The sequence below is a fragment of the Patella vulgata genome, chromosome 2, assembly GCF_932274485.2.
Source record: "Patella vulgata chromosome 2, xgPatVulg1.2, whole genome shotgun sequence".
NCBI lineage: Eukaryota > Metazoa > Mollusca > Gastropoda > Patellidae > Patella > Patella vulgata.
In genome coordinates, this window is record NC_065880.2 from 26,532,528 (window position 1) to 26,552,378 (window position 19,851).

At 36.4% G+C, this 19,851-nt stretch overlaps 1 protein-coding gene across 1 annotated transcript in view; it reads left to right on the forward strand.

The window, feature by feature from the left end:
* LOC126810457 (uncharacterized) overlaps positions 1 to 19,851 on the forward strand; it is an 80,058-nt gene that overhangs the window by 54,940 nt on the left and 5,267 nt on the right. Inside the window, exons 6-9 of the mRNA XM_050535547.2 lie at positions 15,280 to 15,435; positions 16,471 to 16,605; positions 17,019 to 17,162; positions 18,609 to 18,755. Coding sequence (XP_050391504.1) covers positions 15,280 to 15,435; positions 16,471 to 16,605; positions 17,019 to 17,162; positions 18,609 to 18,755 — 582 coding nt within the window. The remainder of the gene's footprint in view (positions 1 to 15,279; positions 15,436 to 16,470; positions 16,606 to 17,018; positions 17,163 to 18,608; positions 18,756 to 19,851) is intronic.

A 19,851-nucleotide genomic window follows, 5' to 3' on the forward strand; every position in this document is an offset into this window, starting at 1 on the left:
AATGTAGTAATTTGTATGCTACCGATATATTAATGTTTTCACTACAACTGATGATGTCTTTATGCAATTACACACAATTATATACGGTACAATCATTAGTCAATCAGATAAAGCATTGGGAAAGAGAAGCTAAGACCATTTTGTTCACCACAAAATACGAGTGTGCCTTTAAATTTGATACTATGCCCCATCATGACTATACTGTATGACAGGGGTAGCCAACCTTAATGTTCCTTATCCCTACGACCTCAGATGTGTCATATAACTTCAAAAGATTAAATTAAGAAATGTTAACCAGGATTAAAACTTTATTTACCTTAAAGATGCATTAGTTAAGACTTTTATAAAGAGTTGGCCATTCTTGATATAACAGTTCAAAAATAGATGATTAAAAAAAGAGAAAATATTGAATATTTCAGTAAAATTACTTTATTCTGAACGAAGTTATCACTGTTGGAAGTTAAGACTAGCAATAGGCATCAACTGTCTCCAAGAATTGCGGATTGTTTGATTGACAGACGATAATTCCACCCATATATTCTTGATTATCAAGTAACATTAATGCATACGGTACCCTCGATTATCAGTCTTTTTATCGGCAGTCTCCAGGAGTGAAGTCAGTGATTAACGGTAAATGTTAGCTTGGTCAGCCATTTAATGATTTAATTATTAAATGGTCGTCTGTTTAAATCCAAGCCATCCAGGGTCTACAGAGTTGATTTTGGGTTGTTATGTAAATAAAGGTCTAATTAATCATTTCTATAACATTTGAAGCCTATAGAAAGACTTGCAATAGACACATTTAGCTCTTAATTAATGTACATGTACCTTTAATGAGAGGTTTTGATTCTGTTTTGATGTCCCAGTCTTTTGATATTGCAGTAGTCATATTTATTTTTTTTATATCAGATCATTATTATTATGAGGTGCAATGTGCAACTTGGAATGGTCTAATATGCCACCTGTACCATAGGTTGGCCACCCCTGCTGTAAGGAGTACTGCGGTCTCATCTTCTCTATGCTATACAATATAGATATCTTTTTTTTGAAGTTGTCACATCTAGACTTCAGAATTAGATGGTACCTTTTGAAATAGTAACATCCCAATCTTGTTGCACATTGTGACGAAAGTTTGAACCCTCTATCATTCGAAGGAGTACCCTGTTAACAGCTATCCTCTTAACAGAAAATGAGTTTGACATGACAGTAGCTTCTCTTTCCCTGTCTGTGATTACTATTTATAGACTCAGTTTTTATATATTCAGAAAAAATTTAATTAGTGTAACCCCACAACACACATACACTCTAGTCATACAAATTTACTTAGAAACAAAAAACTTTCAATATATCACAAGTTTTTATGTTGATATTTTTATCTCATCTTTAGTATTTACTGAATTATAAATTTTAATGCATTGTTTATACACCACTTTTTGTCTTCTAATAAAATTGTTTAAAAAGATAAAATATTATAATTCTGTTAACCCTTTAGCACTTGGCCCATGTAAATATTGACTACCCGGTTTCCTGGATAAAAGTGAGAGAACAGTGATGATGTTTCTGTATGAGTATAGCCCATAACCGTTTCAAAAATATTGCCTTTCTCCCTGGACTGCCTCAAACTACTGTAGTCATATAAATGGCTCCCTGATACTAGTATCTCTGATACTAGTTCTTGGGGAGGGGGAGTCAGTGGTTTTGGGTGTTCCAAGTGCTAAAGGGTTAAGAATAACTAGAAATACAAATCTTTAGGGAACTGTTACAACACGATGTTGGTTTAAAACAAGACAATGAGAGCTATAAGAAAAAATAATTCCCAGCTTTAATTATGCAGATAGGAGAAGCAATATTTGAGTTTCTGATTCTTAAATAAGAAGGCAGCAGTGTTTCAGTTCTGTAAACCACTAGCAAAATCATCAATGCAAGATTCTTGATTTTTATCCCACAAGTACTGAAGTTTTATGTGTAACCCCATGGATATTCTCTGGGTTCACTAGTTTCCTCCTCCTGCCATAAAACATACCATGTTTGTCCCAAAATTAACTGCTTTTTGTTCAATTCATTTTAAATATTAGATTGGATGTGTAAGGTCGATGTTTAGGTCATGTTCTCACCTCATGAGTTTTTATCAAGAGTTTTCTGGTGTTCTCTATTTCTTCAATAAAAGCCAGGAGGTCACAGGTTTGATCCCAGTGTTGGCTGAGATATAATTATTCTGATGGACTGAAAAACTCTTCATATGAAAAGTGGTATCAAATTTTCCTAAAAATCATATCCTGTCTCTTGCACAACACTCCTACAGATTACTGGGTTTTCATCTGGAATTCAGTAAGAAAAATAACTTCATTTCCATTAACCAGTTGCAATAACTATATTTTTGTGTTGGAACAACGAAAAATGTTTATCTTGACCACTGGGCAAAACATTTTCATACCATTTAAAACGTGAGAACACATTGGTCTTCTAATAAAACTGAGAAGGTGGGTTGATCTGTGATAATATATATGTTTACATGGATAAATGTAATTAGTACAGGTTGTAGAACTTATATACTTGATTATTCAGACTCCATTATAGCTGTCATTGTGACAAACCACACGAAGGCCATAGCTGAGTTTGCATTTCTTTGAATGATTATCACAGTGCTTCAGATTATAGCATAGAAATTGGATAAGTTTTCTCATAGAATTAAAAAGTTGTATTCGCTAAAATAGACCCGAGACCGCTCCTTTAAGTGGCAATCTGCGATACCACTAGAAGCACAAAGAAAGTCAACTCCGCGATAATGTTTTATATTATTGATAATGAAAATACAGAACTTCAAAGAAAGCTTTTGTTATTAAACAGGGATGAAAAAAAAGTTGTCGGATATGAAACTAGTGATAAATGCATACGATGTTCAGACGAGAAAAAAAAACCAAACCCGCTGTAATTTATTGATGAGATTAGTCATAAATGCATACAGTATTCAGACAATATTCATACACGCTAGTGATGAATGTAGGTGAAAATGATGTTAAAAGAAAAATTCTTATTTGTTTTCTACAATCCAAAATAGACACTACTGTTTGTGACGTTTATTGATTTGCTAATTCGGTGAAACACAACAACGAATTTTAATATCTAATTAGCTAACTCCGTGAAACAGAACTGAGACAAAAATAACCAAACCAAACTTGAAAGAATACTAATTAAAAAAAAATATATACAAAACAGAAAAAAAATAGTCAGTACGATTTCAAAATCAGAGTCACTTTAATCAAATCATTCTAGAAAGACTTACTAAATGGATTTAAGCAATTTTCTGTGAACAGTATGTTGACACATTAGTGATTAATTCATCACAATTCCAACACATTACGAGAAGGTTTAGAGTCTGTACAGTCTATACATCGGTATCTGGTGTGTCCACCGCGAGTGTCAATAACAGCAGCACAGCGTCTGTACATGGAGTGGACCAGACGATTGATGAACACCACTGGCACCTGGAACCACACTCCCAGAAAAGCCTGGCGCAATCTATCGGCTGTGTTTGGTCTCGGTACGACGTTATTAAGTTTCCTCTGAATTTTATTCAAAGATGTTCAATCGGGATTATGTCCGGACAAAGGGCTCTCCAGTGCATAACGTTGACACCGTTCTGCTGTAGAAAGTCACGAGTAACTCTGGCGGCGTGGGCACGGGTGTTGTCATGCTGGAAAACGTTGTTTCGATGACGTGCGAAATGTGGTATGACATGGAGTCTGAGAGCTTGATCGATGTATCGCACTGCTGTGATGCCGCCTCCTCTCCCTGGACCAAGATTTGGAACACCACAGGACCCAATCTCTGGTTCCACCCCAAATCATTATGCTTGGACCTCCCTATGAGTCTCGTACCATGATACATTGGTCAGAATAACGCTGGCCACGTCGACGCCATATTCTGGTCCTACCATCTGCAGTTGATACGCAATACCGACTCTCATCTGTGAACAGAACAGTTCTAGACGTTCACGTCGATGACGAGGGGTGAGGATCGGTCGACGGTAAGGCCCATGGCAATGTATGTTCTCTCTGTATCGGTACTGATGGGTCTTCCGTGTGTTCCCACTGTCCGGCGTGCTGTCTCAGATGCCTGTGTGAAGGGTTTCTGCACGTGCTTTGGCACAACATGGCGGTCTTGTCGCCTTATGGTAACCCTTGGTCTATCAGTTTGGGGGCGATCCTAAGTGGTGTTTTTGGCCCGAAAGCGTTGCTGAAGCCTGTAGATGTTCCGAACATTGACCTGGAACTTAAGACTGTTCTTGTATTTCTTCTAACGTAACTGATTAGAAATTACAATATTTCTTTTTAAAAAAATTGAATGTAAATCACTTTATATACACTAATATTACACTCACATTACATCAATATGTGCTTTTAGACCCATTTTCGTCTATTTTGAGGTTCGAAAAAAAAAGGGCCATATGCCCTGTAAATTAACGAATACAGTGAATGTCGAGTGAAAATATCAGTAGACCCTATGCCAAATTTCTTACCGAGATACGTATTTGTGAAGACTGTCCTAGTTAAACTACGTGGTCATAAACGTTCATGCAAACACATGACACATTGAGTTTCCAATATAAAATAGCCGTGTGTTTGTTTCAAGGCGTTTTTATAACATTTACTCTCTCTCTCTCTCTCTCTCTCTCTCTCTCTCTCTCTCTCTCTCTCATATATATAAATGATCCAGTACTCTCAAGTAATTTAGTTTAATGCAAATATGTATTTAAATTAAACACTTTTTTTTTCATATTTACTTCTTCAACAATTAATTGAAATTTATAGATTTTTACGTAAAGTAAACTTTATCAAATAAATAATGTTTTCAACAAATGTCAACACGTTCATTAATTTTATGGCGCAACACATGGTTGACAGATTCAATTTTAATAGGTTCCATTTGAAACTGAAATTTTATTAATTGATTCGAATGCTCTTATAAACAGAAATTGTTCCGGCATTCAGTCGTTACAATAGGGAATAATAGCAATGCGAAAAGGGTTGGACGCTTAAACTATAGCAGTGTTTCTGGATCTGCGTGTGAGCAATCCCCGTATAGTCAATATCTTAAGTCTTATGCAACTGTGAAACTTTTTCGAAGAAATACAAACTTTGATTTCCGTGTGGGTTGGCCACAAAAGTCCAGGCCGTGTAAGTGCCTGGAAAACCATATCTATATTATTGGTAAAGTGATCATCTGCTATTGAACCCGTATAGAAGAGTGAATTTTCGTAAATGACAATCATTTCCGAACGAATCACTATTTTGATTTGAACTTTCAGACAAGGTAAAAATAAGCTATATCGCCAGGTTCGTTTACGGTGTCCTATGAAAACTGGGACGAACAGATAAGTTGTTGACCAATGAACGGGCATTTGCCGTTTTACTTATAACATCGACGCATTCATAAAACTATCTGATATTCCATCACAGTAGGGCAGACGCGGTAGCTGATTGTCTAATGTGCTGGCTCACACACTAATCTGAAGGTACGGGGTCCGCGACCCGTTGTTGGCCGAGATAGTTCCCCCCAGGATTTTCCAGCCCCACCCCACCCCCACCCCACCCCCGTCCTTTCGCCTTTGTCAGTGGTGCAGTACAGAAGACCTGGCAAGGACAGTGTTTCGTCGTATGAGTGGAACGAAAAACCTAGGTGCATGTAAAAGAACCCCTGACAGTTGGAGTTCTATATAACTCATAGCACAATGTATGGCGTACGCCCATCTTCATTAGCCCAGTTGCGTACTCAGGACTTTCGGAGAGAGTAGGTGGAAATATCCGAGCGAAATTATTCAACTACATTGGACACGTTTCTATAGAAATAAATACGAAGCTAAACTGATCTGATTTCCTTCCTTTAATGTAATGGCGTGTGGTGGTTGAATCACCAGGTCTGTTATCTATGCAAGCGTCATGGGTTCGACCCCGTAACTATACGTGACATAGAGTAGGTTCGCCTACCTAATAACATGAGTTTTATCCAGATACTCTAGTTTTTACCACTTCTAGAGACCACAAACAGCAAGCTAATCATTGAAGAAGTGGACCATATGTTAATCCTAGCCAGTAATGAGTTCTCTCTCGCAATCTCTCTTTTTGAAATACCCTTTAAATCTACGTCAATGATGTTCCTTTAACAATTACTAAAAAAAACAACCTGCTAGTTCCTTTTTTTATTTCTGTCGATATGGTTTTAAAACAAACTTAGTATCGATTTATTTGGGCTAGTTATAGTTCCTCAGTCTGTAATCATCACGTATATTGAGATCGATTACGTTTTATAATTTAATAAAACGCTCGGCTAAACTAGACGAGAAATTGGTTAGTTTTCTGGATAATTAAGACACACCTACTCGAACACCGCACAAAAAAGAAAAACTCCATTCAAATCTGGATTAAGAACCGTCGAGGAACTATCATTAAATCCATTTACTATGTCTACAGTGTCATTCAAACATGGAACCATGCAAGCCACTTTCAGGCATGGAGAGCTAGAAGACAAAAAGCTAAGGAATCTTGGCATGGGTTAAACACAAGCCGGAGTAAAAATTACTCAATAGACCGCGTTTGAACCGTGGCCAAGTAATTTAATATAAATGTATTATGGAGTAAAATCAATGACGATATTGAGTTGGTTTATTGACTTTGTGCGAGGAGAGAGAATTCCTTGTTTCCATACCATCAGTATGATGGGTAGAACTGACCAACTCAAAATGGAATGGGCCCCATAGTTCGGTTCTGGTTACCTTACTTATCCCAAGAGGCAATTGCTTCAATACGACCAGTATTATGGGTAGAACTGACAAACTCAAAATCGAACGAGTTTCATAGTTCGATCCTGGTGGGACGATGAACATAATAGTCCGGTTCTGGTTACCTTGCTCATCAAAAAAAGAACGTCGAACTGATTGTGTCAAAATTATCAGCTCAGAAACTAACCAACTAATATTTTTACAAACAGACAGGCCACTCAAAGCCAAGGTTCCTCTTTAACGTTCTTTGCCGTCTTTTCGTGCATACCATTAAAACACGTTAAAGATCCCCTTACAGTGAAAATCGAAATAAGAGTAGGCCGCTATAACACTGTGCTATTCGGGCAAAATTTCACCCATAGCACATGCATGGCGACTACTCATCTTGATGCACAAAATCATGACGTTAACCTCCACTCCATCGCTTTCATCTCATAATATATTTTCAAACTATACACATTCATTTTTGTTTCTATTTGAAAATTCATCATACGCATCGTGTTATCTAAAATTGATCAATGTGATATTGGCGGTTCTGTGTAATTTAACTAAAATGAAGCATTTGCGTCAAAACCATTATTCTTAGAAAACAATTATATTAGGTTTCAAATAGATTTCAATACATCAAAGGGTTAAGCCCCCACCACCACCATATGCCCGTGGTGGAGGCAGAGAGCGTTGCTTGAAAAAGTGCCTAGTCGTTCGGATGTCAGGGAAAACCGAGGTCCCATTTTTGCCTGCACGTAAAAAAGGCCTTCGCAGTTGAATTTCGCCATTAGAGTAGACCGTAGGGCAACTGTCCGGAAAAAGCCCCCACCCCTCATAGCACACTGCGCAGTGTACCCCGTTTTCATTTTCCCGGAAGCTGCAAAAAGAGTATGACGTTAAACCCCATTTCATTTGTTTCCTTATCCGTTCCAGTACGCTTTGCTGACGGGGTAATAGCCGAGATTCTGTGTACAGATTGCACGTACAAGATTTCTATAAATATTGAATTTGACGAAGAGTACCAGATGATTTATCAGAAAACGTGTCAGGAATTTATTGGTTATTGTTGTCTGGAGCCGACATGATGGCGAGGGGAGCAAGGGTTAACAGTGTAAAGGCGATTGAATTACTCGTACCCAATCGTCTTGGTGTGTACCATGATTACAAGATAACAATAATCTTGACTCGACTTCAGCCCAAATGGTTTCTAAACTTTTGACACCCTTCCACTCACTTTAGCGCATCGTGAACATCTCTTAATGAAAATAGGCAACTTTATTGGTTCTGCCGGACATAGCTAATTATAGGTTGGCCTACTGGGTCAAGAGATCAAAATTCAGTTCAGCAATATCGACCAAGATGTTGATTTCCGAACCAGTCTTCTTGGTAGATCAATGTAACGACTACGGATGTTTCTCCCAGAAGTATATTAGGTGACAGCGTATTCAATCTTATGAAGAGGAAGAAATGGAATCTAACGTCCAATCAATACTAACTAGGTCATTTCGGGACTAACACATTGTTCAATATTATTTCAATAGTTCGCTTGCGCATAGTTTTTTTTTAGAAGTGGGAAGAAATCTGGAGGACCCGGAGAAGACCCACGCTGCTGGACATGCGACCCTACTACTTGTCACATAAAAGCTGGGAATCGAAACCACGCCATTTGACTCATTCACAGAATTTATGATCTAAAGCACACGCGTTTACACCCCCCCCCCCCCACACACACACACAGGCCCTATGAAATGGGGCCTAGATATAGCTCCTCAATGGAGAGGAATATTTCCCCCATAATAACACTATCGTTTTCTGAAATGTGAAAAATGGCAACGGAGATAGTTATGTAAAGCTACATAACATGTGCGTTATGTATGATATTGCTCACATTGCCCAACTTATTACAAAACAGAGAGTAAAAGGAATACGAATATAACAAATATATCACGGTGAATGGAAAATCACTTTTTAACAACAGAACGGAAATAATTTATGAATACAAAACTGTTACCCAAAGGAACTTGCCACATGTAAACTCAGGAGCATGTGGTTACATCTGTTCAAGAGCCGTCATATTGTGCATCAAAGTCAAAGATATTACAATGAAATAGGTGGAGGTGTGGCTAGGGGTCTGGAATGTTTCGAGTTGGAATGCTTTGGTTATACGAATAACTCCAGAGGTCACACACAGGGTATGGGGGATTGCCTGGGACTCCCAGTATAAAGCTTTAAACATGAAAACCTGACAGATAAAATAGAATCCTTGAATTCGATAAGTAAGACGGTAACCCCCATTTCATTAAATCTTATTTAATGGGGCGTTGGGTGGCTGATTGGTTTAAGGCGTGCGCCGTGCCCTTTAGATCATAAGTCTGTCATTGAGTCAAGTGACATGGTTTCGATTCCCAGCATATACCTGGCAAGAATTAGGGTCCTCTGGACGCCGTCTCTCTCTCTCTCTCTCTCTCTCTCTCTCCATTTAATTTCTTCTCCTGCATCCGCCATTTAACACCCCTACCCCCCCCCACCCCCGCCTCATTATTTCCCCACTACAGGTGCACATCATCAAAATAGATTCAACTGAATTGATATCGTCATCGTTCTATAAAGAACTTTATGATTTAAAATACAAGAAGATAATGGTAGTAATATGAGACGTTCCAAGTGCTCTAAAATGGTTAGCATATCCTTAACAAACTATGGCAATATTAAACCTTGCATAAATCAGATTAACGAAGCCACTTCATGTTGAAATTCAGAAAAGAAACTAGGTTTAAAGTCTGTACGCTATCGTAAAGGGAATGGCTCCTATAATAACGTTTCACATTACGAATCCGAGAAAAAAAGTGGCTACTTAGTAAAGGCTTGCATGACCCTATATGATTAGGAGGACTGACAAATGTTTGACAGAATGTATTGATGAACAATTACTGTAAATGATACTTTTGTCATCACCGACTGCCGGCAAAGATGTAATTTTCTTCTTAAAAACGTTATTTGTTTTCTTAAAATCATGTTATTTTTGCCAGAAAATATTTTTTGAAAATATCTTAATTATTCTTTTTTGAAAATATCTTAATTATTCTTTTTTGAAAATATCTATTTTATTATTTCCTCAAAATATGTTCTATATGCCTGAAAATATGTTCTACAGTCCTTTAAATATCTTTCCGGAAATATTTGATGGGCACGCATCGCTATGCCCTCCACCCTATTTACGCTTATTATTTTTGCCAAAATAGGCTCTTTCGATTCAGACCAATCATCTCTCCTGAAATATATTCCCTTCACCCTATAGAAGAACCTTTACAGTTACTGTTTGACGAGTTCATCGCGTTGTTAAACTCCATGTTTTGTCAGGAATGCTGCCCCATCTTTTATGATCATCGTTATGATGTTTCTTGCAGCCTTTTCTCTAATTACGAATATTTAAAAATAATATTCCTTTCAACTAGGACACCCGATACAACAGTTAAACAAAAGCTGTCAAAAAAGCATGGAGTAAAATATGTTTTTATTACCGATAAAGCTTCTCCGCCATTAGCAGATTATTTCTTTTACAGATTTAGAATTAATCAAGCCAGAGAATGAGTATTATATGATGAAACTCTGTCTATATGAATACATTTTAAAGAGATATTCCTTCTGTCTGTGGCCAGTCTCGTCAAAATATCAAAATTAGATCGGGGAGTCGCGGTGGCTCAGTAAGTAAGGTGCTGGCTTACTAACAAGGGATCCGGAATTGTCCGGTGTAGTTTCCCCTTGTTAGTGGGTGCAGGGTGGAGAGAGAGAGGGGGGGGGGTATGGTCATTTTGATATTAAGCTATTATTATTCAATACTACCTTTGTGCGCAGGGCTCTTTATACGTAGGTGGAAATCGGAGATAAGCATTGACACGTACAAGCGTTGTACCCCGAAACAAGAATACTTGCATTAACGTCAAACCATATGATCTAAGCGTTGGGGCAATTGGACACACATAATCCACATTTCATATAACTTTAAGGTATATATAAGCCCAAATTGTAGTAATATTTGAAATAATTTGAAACTTTCGGCGTAGTGTCTCTTGAAAGCTTTTAACACAAGTTGAAAGGTGTAATGCTGATGAATCGATGCTGAACGCAATATTAGTATAAAGAGTAAAACAGACCGTAGAAGCTAGATTATATTCTCCTTCCTTTAAATTAAATTTTGTATCATTTTTGAACCACATCGATTTATCCTCGAGGTTTTTCAGTTCAGTGCTGGTCTTACTGATGGATAATACATCTGTAAAATCGGGGTATTTAGAGATTTAAACAAGCTGATATTGGATGGAAGTGAAGGGATTAAAGGTTTTTACAAACCTTCTATAAAATATGATTTAATAATGACCAAGCTGAGGAAACATCAATTATCTTCTAACAAAGTATTAACTACTGCACGATATATATATATAGTGAGCATATGCTGCTATCTTCCCAACACGTTACTGATGTGAGAACTCTGAGAAATCTAGAATTCGTATAATTTATGTGGCAATGTCAGATATGATATTTTTTTTATTGTCGCTAATTAGTATCGTTTTTTTTTTATATAGTAAATTAGTGTAAACTACTGCACGATAGTGGGTATATGCTGATAGTGGGTATATGTCACTAAGACATGAATTGTGTTAAAACTGAAATGTTAAAGTCGTATCTGTGGCAATGTCAGATATGATATTACATTTTCGCTAATTGGTATCTTACTGATGATGAATGACGGTTAGTGAAATATAACTGATCAGGAAATATAACCAATGACGAATAAGCAATGATTTATTATACTTGATTATGAATAACTAATGATGGATAGGTAATGGTGGAATATTTGGCGATGATGACTAAGAAATGATGAATAAGAAAACATGAAGTATAACCGATAATGAACAACTAATGATAAATAACTAATGATGGAATATAACAAATGACAAATAAGCCATAATGAAATATACCCGATGATGAATATTTAATGACGGCAAAACAATGACGAATTAGTCATGGTGAAATATAAATGATGAAAATATATGGCACTTGATTAGCAACTAATTTTACATAAGTAATGATGGATTATAACTAACGATGACTAAGTGATGATGACTGAGTAATGGTGACTAACTAATGATGACTAAAAAACGATGGCTAACTAATGATTGACTGTAATAAATGGTGAATAACTAATTATGGAATATAAGTATTGATGTATGGCTATCTAATAAAGGAATAAACCTGATGTTGACTAGATATTGATGGAATATACATGATGCTGACTAGATATTGATGGAATATACCTTATGCTGACTAAGTATTGATGGAATATACATGACGGAGTCTAAGTAATGGTGAAAAAAATTGATGATGGACAATTAGTTATAAATAAGACAGTAATGATAACTATATAACCATTGATGGATTATAATAAATGAGGAAAAACTAATGATGAACAATTAGTTATAAAAACTAAAGATGATGAATAAGTAATGAAGAAATAAAACTGATGATAAAATATAACTGATTATGAAAATGTAATAAACAGACTGGTCTTCGGTCTTTCTTGGTTGTTTCATAAACACCATTTAATTAGGGAATATTATGGAACTAATGATTTTAAATTCAAAATTAAATTTATAATCTTATTTGAGTGCTATACAGTAGAAAAATCAATACCAATTGTCAATTCTTTATATTCACAAATCTTTAATATGAACGAGTTAGAATTAATATGAATTATAAGAATTTGATTTAAAACCCCCACGCGTCAGCTGTTTAAAGTAATTATAAAATGTGTTGTAAATGTTGAGGTAATTTGATGAATGATATTAATTATTAGCCGCTAAGCTGTCTCTGATAACACAGTGAAATAATTGAAGTGAGCAGCTGAGTAAAGTATTTAATAGATTGTATTTGTAAATGAAACGGAATGAAATGGATATTCTTTAAGTGGCATTTTGTCTATATATGTTGCTTTAAATTTTGTTATATTGTATTAGCTTGAAAACGTTGAGAGGATACTCTTCGAAACGTCGCCTAAATAAATCAGTAGCTGTTTTCCATAAAGTATGTTTATAGTTTAGGAATGAAATGAAGTGGGGTTTAATGGCCTACTTTTCTACACCAGAGAAGCTACGGTAAACCAACACAATCCATGCAGTGTGCTGTGGGCCCGGACAGCGTTGTTTTTGCCTATTGATCAAGGGTTCTTTTACGTGCGTGCCAACATGTACACCGAAGATTTTCGTCCAATCCGAGGCGCCGTTCCTTGCCTAGCCACTTGTAGGGGTTAAGCATGTTGACAAAAATCTTGAGGAACTTTCTCGGTCAACACCCTGATCGAACCGGGATCGTCTGGTTCGTGGGGCAGTGCCTTACTTACTAAGCCGTAGTGGCTCATTGAAAATCCGAGCACTGACCGTTAAGGTATTTTGTGCCATTCATAAGATAGTTTGTCCTACTCGAAAAATGACAGATAATATTTGTCTCAAAGTGTGCATATGCAAGTATTCTTTAGTTAAATAATGCCCAATCTAAAACTACTTTTGACCCAGGAACGGGGCCCCACACTCTGCTCATCTTCTTATTCTTATTTTTGTAACCGACGCTCTTTGAAGGGGCCTAATTCTTTGTCATTTCAACTTGATTTTAAGTACGATTGACAGGACACTTGGCATACTTGTTCCTTGCACATCGATTGGCGGATTTCAATTTTTGATATGCTCGGTTACTTGTCCATTATACCTTTTTAATTTTGTTTTACCAACGGACCCAAAGCCTTAATGCCACTTTAAGTATACGCAAACTGTAATTAAATTTTAAACTGACGAGAGCAACAGGTGAACTTGTATATTACAATTATTGAGCTATAAAACTTATACAAGTGCGAATAATTTATTACATGTATAGCATTGTCTTGCTTTATTCAAATGTATATCAACTATATAATGGCTTTCTCAGTTCACATAATTGGGGTCGAATTCTCTATATTTTCAACTAGTCTTGTGATGCAGAAATGCCGGGTTTCACAAGTGCCTTATTACATTTAAACGATGTAACTTACTGTACCAATGGCACTTGCATAAAGATATCCAGAAATATCAGTTAAATATGTATATTTATAGGAGAGGTCGGAAATGGAGTTCAGCAAACGACTCTTAACTTCCGATGTCGGGGGTATTTTAAAATACAGCACAACGATTTAGACCAATCTATTAAACCCGGTTAGCATACTTCGACACCCGGTCCCCACAATTCATAATTACTGTACTCGCAATTGTGTATATCGTATTATTTATCAGGCGTTCAAGTATTCCATACACAATTAAAGGTAGTCTTAAACAAATATTAAAGTCGACCAATCCCCACTAACTTATGGCCTTGTTCTTATTACTATTATGCTGCCATCCTAATTTCTTGGTAATTGTCTGTTCACGCCTGAATGATATCCAATTATATCCACGAATCTGGAGACCAAGATAGTATATGTATCTATATTACGTTGAGGCTTCTTTTTTTTTAACTTTAATCCTCTGAATTAATATTTAAAAGAAACAAATATCAAAATAACGAAAATGTTTATTAGTTTCCAGCCACGGTGTGCCTTGAAGAAACATGAACTATGATTTTGTCATGTCAGAATTTTCGTCATTTATCTTGACCATCAGCACCTTTCTATGGACTAAAATTATTGTAACCTCCCATTACTTGCCAGTTTCTTAATAGATCCGAGTACAAAATCATTAATCTAGGTATAGCGTTCTTAAAGTCTAATGTCTTCTTTCTTTTTATCACGCACAAATTACATTTTTACCATGATTTACAATATCTCTTAGATATTAATTGACATTATGAATTCGAAAATGTCCGAATTTTGACCATTAAATAACAACTTTTGACTATATTATTTATTAACACCAGACATATTCCATCTCGCATACTTTCTTTATATCCAATCATAGTTTCTATTAATCAACCTTTTCTGCTACCCATGGTAAAAATTCTCATTCTTAATATTGCACAATTTGAGTATTGTTTAATTCCATTCATTTTATTTTCTTTAATATGACTACAATCTTTAATTTCAAAAGAAAGTTCAGCAAACGGGCGCAGTAGCTCGCAGTATGAACCACCTATCTATCCTGTTCTCGAAGCACTGGTAACGAGTACCATGAGGTCAATAATCATTGGGCTTATAATGCTCAGAGAGACACACAGAGAGAGAGAGAGAGAGCATAGAATAATGGTTATAATGGTTGCATTCCCATATATACAATGGAAAGATTGGGAACTCGATCAAAAAGCACTTTCTGGTATTATCAGCTAGATTAAAATTTTAGATTATTTAGGTCATTGGTTAAAATTTATACTTTCCCAAGTAAGTTCATGGACTAAAAGTCATTCTGGGTCCGTTTAACACACCGGGTCAATTTGTCTTTTAGTTGAGAACCGGAGAATCTGAACTGTAAATTGATGAATTGTTAATTTGTGTTTTTCAGCGTGTAAATATGATAAAGGTAACTGGGGACCGTGTAATCCTGTAACTAATAAAATGGAAAGAACTTTATCTTTAAAGAAAGGCGACCCAGCCCAATGTGAAGCTACTAGAACTTTATCTAGATCGTGTGGACGAGCAGCGTTTACCGCTGGGCCAAGTAAGTATTATCAAATAACATGTGTCAGAATGGTCTAATGTGTGTGCTTTAGGTCATAAGGTCTGGTATTGAGTCAAATGACGTGGTTTCGTTTCCCAACTTGTATGTAAGAAGGGCTAGGGTCGCCTGTCTAACCTCGTGGGATTAATCCGGGACCCCCGATTTCCCCATATGCTAAAGACAGCTACGAATTATTGAAATAAGATCTAACCATATGTTAGTCCCGAAATGACCTACTTTGTGTCGAGTGGACATTAAACCCCATTTATCCCTCCCTTAGTTTCAACTCGCAAACTCATTTTGCACTGTATGCTTAATTGTACTTGGTTGTGGTTGAAAAATAATAAATAACAACAATCAATCGTTGTATTGAGAAAAAAGAAATTGACATGGAATGCCGATGCCAGACAGAACTATACAGCATCATTCTTAATCTAGAGACACGGAGGGCTAAACAATGGGGTCACTAATCTATTTCTTCACCGTAGATTGTAATTACAGACAATCTGATTTAAATTCGTTTCGTGCTATCATTTATTTTGTCCCAAAATAACACCTACCTGACATTTTCTTTGAAAAGCGGTGTTCAGTCCACTAGTCTGAAGGTTCTGTGTGTGTGTGGGGGGGGGGGGGGTAACGTTAAATGGGCACAAAACCAGACCCAACTTTTCTACAGTATTTTATTTGCGTAGAATACTGTGAAAGAGTGATTAGTTTCGATCATTTTCAGCATGTTTTCATTATACAAGAATGGCTGCGCTTCTATCCTCTAAACAAATGTTATTATTATATTTCAGCTTGTATTGTACCCTCGAACCAAATGTTATTTTATATTTCAGTTTGTACCCTCTATACAAATATCATTATATTTCATCTCGCTTATACCCTCTAAACAAATGTTATTATTATATTTCAGCTTGTATTGTACCCTCGAACCAAATGTTATTTTATATTTCAGTTTGTACCCTCTATACAAATATCATTATATTTCATCTCGCTTATACCCTCTAAACAAATGTTATTATTATATTTCAGCGTGTAAATATTCATTTGGTGAATGGAGTGATTGTAATCCTAGAACTAATACCATGACTCGAACATTAACACTTAAAGCTGGTAATGTCAACATGTGTCCTAGATCTAAAGATCTCAGTAGAAAATGTAGAAGTCGTAAGTTTCATTTTTAATTTCAAAACTCTAATTATTTAGTCCGAAATATCTGACCCTTTCCCGTGTCGGAATATAGTTTTATACCACACAAATGTCCGACTCTTTCGTTTGTCAGAATACAATTTTAGACCACACAAATGTCCGACGCTTTCGTTTGGCAGAATATAGTTTTAAACCACATAAATGTCCGACTCTTTCATTCAGTTTTCTTCAGTTTCCTTCAGAATATAGTTCAGAACGCACATTTAATGCTTGACTCTTTTCCTTTGCCAGAATATAGACTGCACAAAATCATAAGTAGCCTACTTTTATTTAAAAGATATATGTTCTAGATTTGTTTTAAATTAATCAAATTCAACAAGCTCATTTAAAGTTTACATTATTCATTAATTATTATTATTTATTGTTTTCAGGATGTAAATTTGTTAAAGGAGATTGGTCACCGTGCGACCCATCCACTAATCTAATGACCCGGATTGATATGTTAGGAAATGGGAATAATGCCTATTGTGAGAAATCCAGAACTATTTCTAAAAAATGTTTAAAAAACAAAAAAAGTAAGTTGAAATACGCTTTAAAGTGTCAATCTTTGTATTGTGCACCCAATACAATGGCCACCAATAAATAAATATAATTCTTTGCTATAGATTTCACTTTTACCGAACTTGATTACATTACCGCGGAGTGATACATCATTCATTTTTTGTCAGCAATTCAACCATTGCAAAGTCCTTTATATTGACCCAGTGTTTCCATCAAGGTGAATTAAATACAAATAGTTCATTTTTAATGAAACGAAAGAAGTTACATTTAATAAAAAAAAAAAGAACTGTTCTTTGAAATAAAAAAAAGTAGTTCCTTTTCAACTGACCAATCAAATTCATGTAAATCGATATCTCGTAGATTATGAAATTTATCACACAAGCGATATCTACTGTAGAATGTATTATTGGGTGATAAATACAAAATCTCACATTCGTCCAATTCATCAGGAACTTATAATTTCTACCTGGGATGTTACCAGTATGTAGTAGACAATCATTCTGAACATCAGAGACAACGTATATTAAAGTAGCTAAGTCTCTAACTCAATATCATCCAAATTCTTTGACATTGAAGACACAAACTATTTGTCTATTTAAATCAACATTGATGTTGTGATCTTACCGGAAAAGGGTGGGCTTCTGATATCCAATATTTAAGATAAAAAAACAACATTTTACCATTGGTACACGAATCGTGTACCATAATGCGTTTCAGCGTCATTTGTAACAAGGGGCTCGAAGAACGAGGCTAGACTTATTCCATAAGTCATGTTAAACGGTGACGCTATATTCTTATCTGGACCCCATGCGCAATAAATAATTTCGGTGTAGACTGGTGTAACCAGACTCTGGAAATAGCCATTCGATTGAGATTTCTGGCGTATTTCGCCGAACTTAACTGATTAGAAATTACAGTAAAAACAGAAATGATTGAATGTAAATCAGTTTATATACATTCATATTACATTATTATATGCGTTGTGACGCATTTGTGTCAATTTCTAGGTCCCAAACATTGGCGACTTAGCTCCTTTAAACAATGTGGATGAGTATCGCTTTGGACAATTAGTGTTTCCCAGGAAACTTACTGAAAGGACCAGTTATAATTTAGAGACCTGTGTCAGAAAGGAAAGGGAGTGCCCAGATCTAAATTGTAAGGCGCCATTGTGCTATTTATGGAATTATTTATAATTTATATTATGTAAAATAACCTTATCAAAACCACAGAGCATCGAGGCTGGCTGGTGCCCACTGACCCACGTTTTCAACTCCGCTCCGATCTAGAACGGGTTTGATACATTTAGTTTTGGTACATTTAGAGGCTTAGGCGTTGTCTGTCAGTAAAGCGTTGGCTGGCCCAGATTGCTACGAAATGACCCTTTTGATATAAATTCATAAGCCGGATGCATGTTTGAATACACTCCTATTTATTTATGTTATTTCTATTTTATTATTTAGAATGTAAATATGAATTGGGTGATTGGAGTGAATGTGATCCTATTACTAAATTTAGAACCAGAACAAAGAAATTAGTGAAGGGTGATCCCCAATCTTGTAAACCAGAACAATCATTGAAGAGATCATGTTTGAGATCTAACGGTAAAGGTGAGATCTACTTTCACTTTGGTAACCTCTCCATATTACCGAATTTTAATGGAGATTTATGAATGTTTCATATCGTTTGTAAATCTTGGATGTTTCTGAAAAACAAAATAAAAGATAGCGTGGAGCTTTATCTCAACTGCAACGTATCCGAGAGGAAGACTAGGGTGCTGAGCAAATTTGATGATGATCTAGGTTCCTTGAAGAAATCTAATCTCTAAGGTTCATCCTCGTATGACCTCACTGCTTCCAACCAAATTTATCATGTATCGCGTTCCCACGGCAGTGGGGTGAGGTGGGGCTAGCTCACTATTCGGATTATGAATATCGATGACCGCAATGCTCCAAGCCAAATATGTAAAAGATCCATTAAAAACTATAGCCTCTATCGCGTTCACAAGGTTTTTCGGAAAAGGCGGTATAACTCCAGAACGGAAAGTCGCTGAAAGCTGAATTTCGATAGGGTCCATCCTCTCATGATCCCAATGCTTTAAACCAAATGCTTCAACCCACATTAGGGGATTGGATGGCTGAATGGTTAGCGCCTATGCGTTGTATCATAAGTCTGTCGTTGAGTCAACTGGCTTGGTCTCGATTCCCCGGTTGCACAAGACAAGCAGTATGGGTCGCCTGAACATCCTAGTGGGTTTTCTCCGGGTCCTCCGGTTTTCTCCCACGAGGACGCGAATAACTGAAATAAAATTGAACCATATGTTAGTCTCGAAATGAACTGGTTTGTGTCGAGTGGACGTTAAACCCCATTTATCTCTCCCTTAGTTTCAACTCGCAAACTCATTTTGCACTATATGCTTAATTGTAGTTGATTGAGGTGGAAAAAGAATAAATAACAAGAATCTCTCTCTCTCTCCCTCTCTCTCTCTCTCTCTCTCTCTCTCTCTCTCTCACACACACACACACACACACACAACACACACACACCCACACACACCCAAACTAAATTACCCCAGAACGGAAAGTTAAGTTGAAAATCGATAGGATTCATTCTCTCATGACCCCAATGCTTACAAGGTTTTCTGCAAGGGGTGTGTAGGGTGGGGGGGCGTAACTCGTCCAATCCGTCAAAAACTTTAGCCTCTAG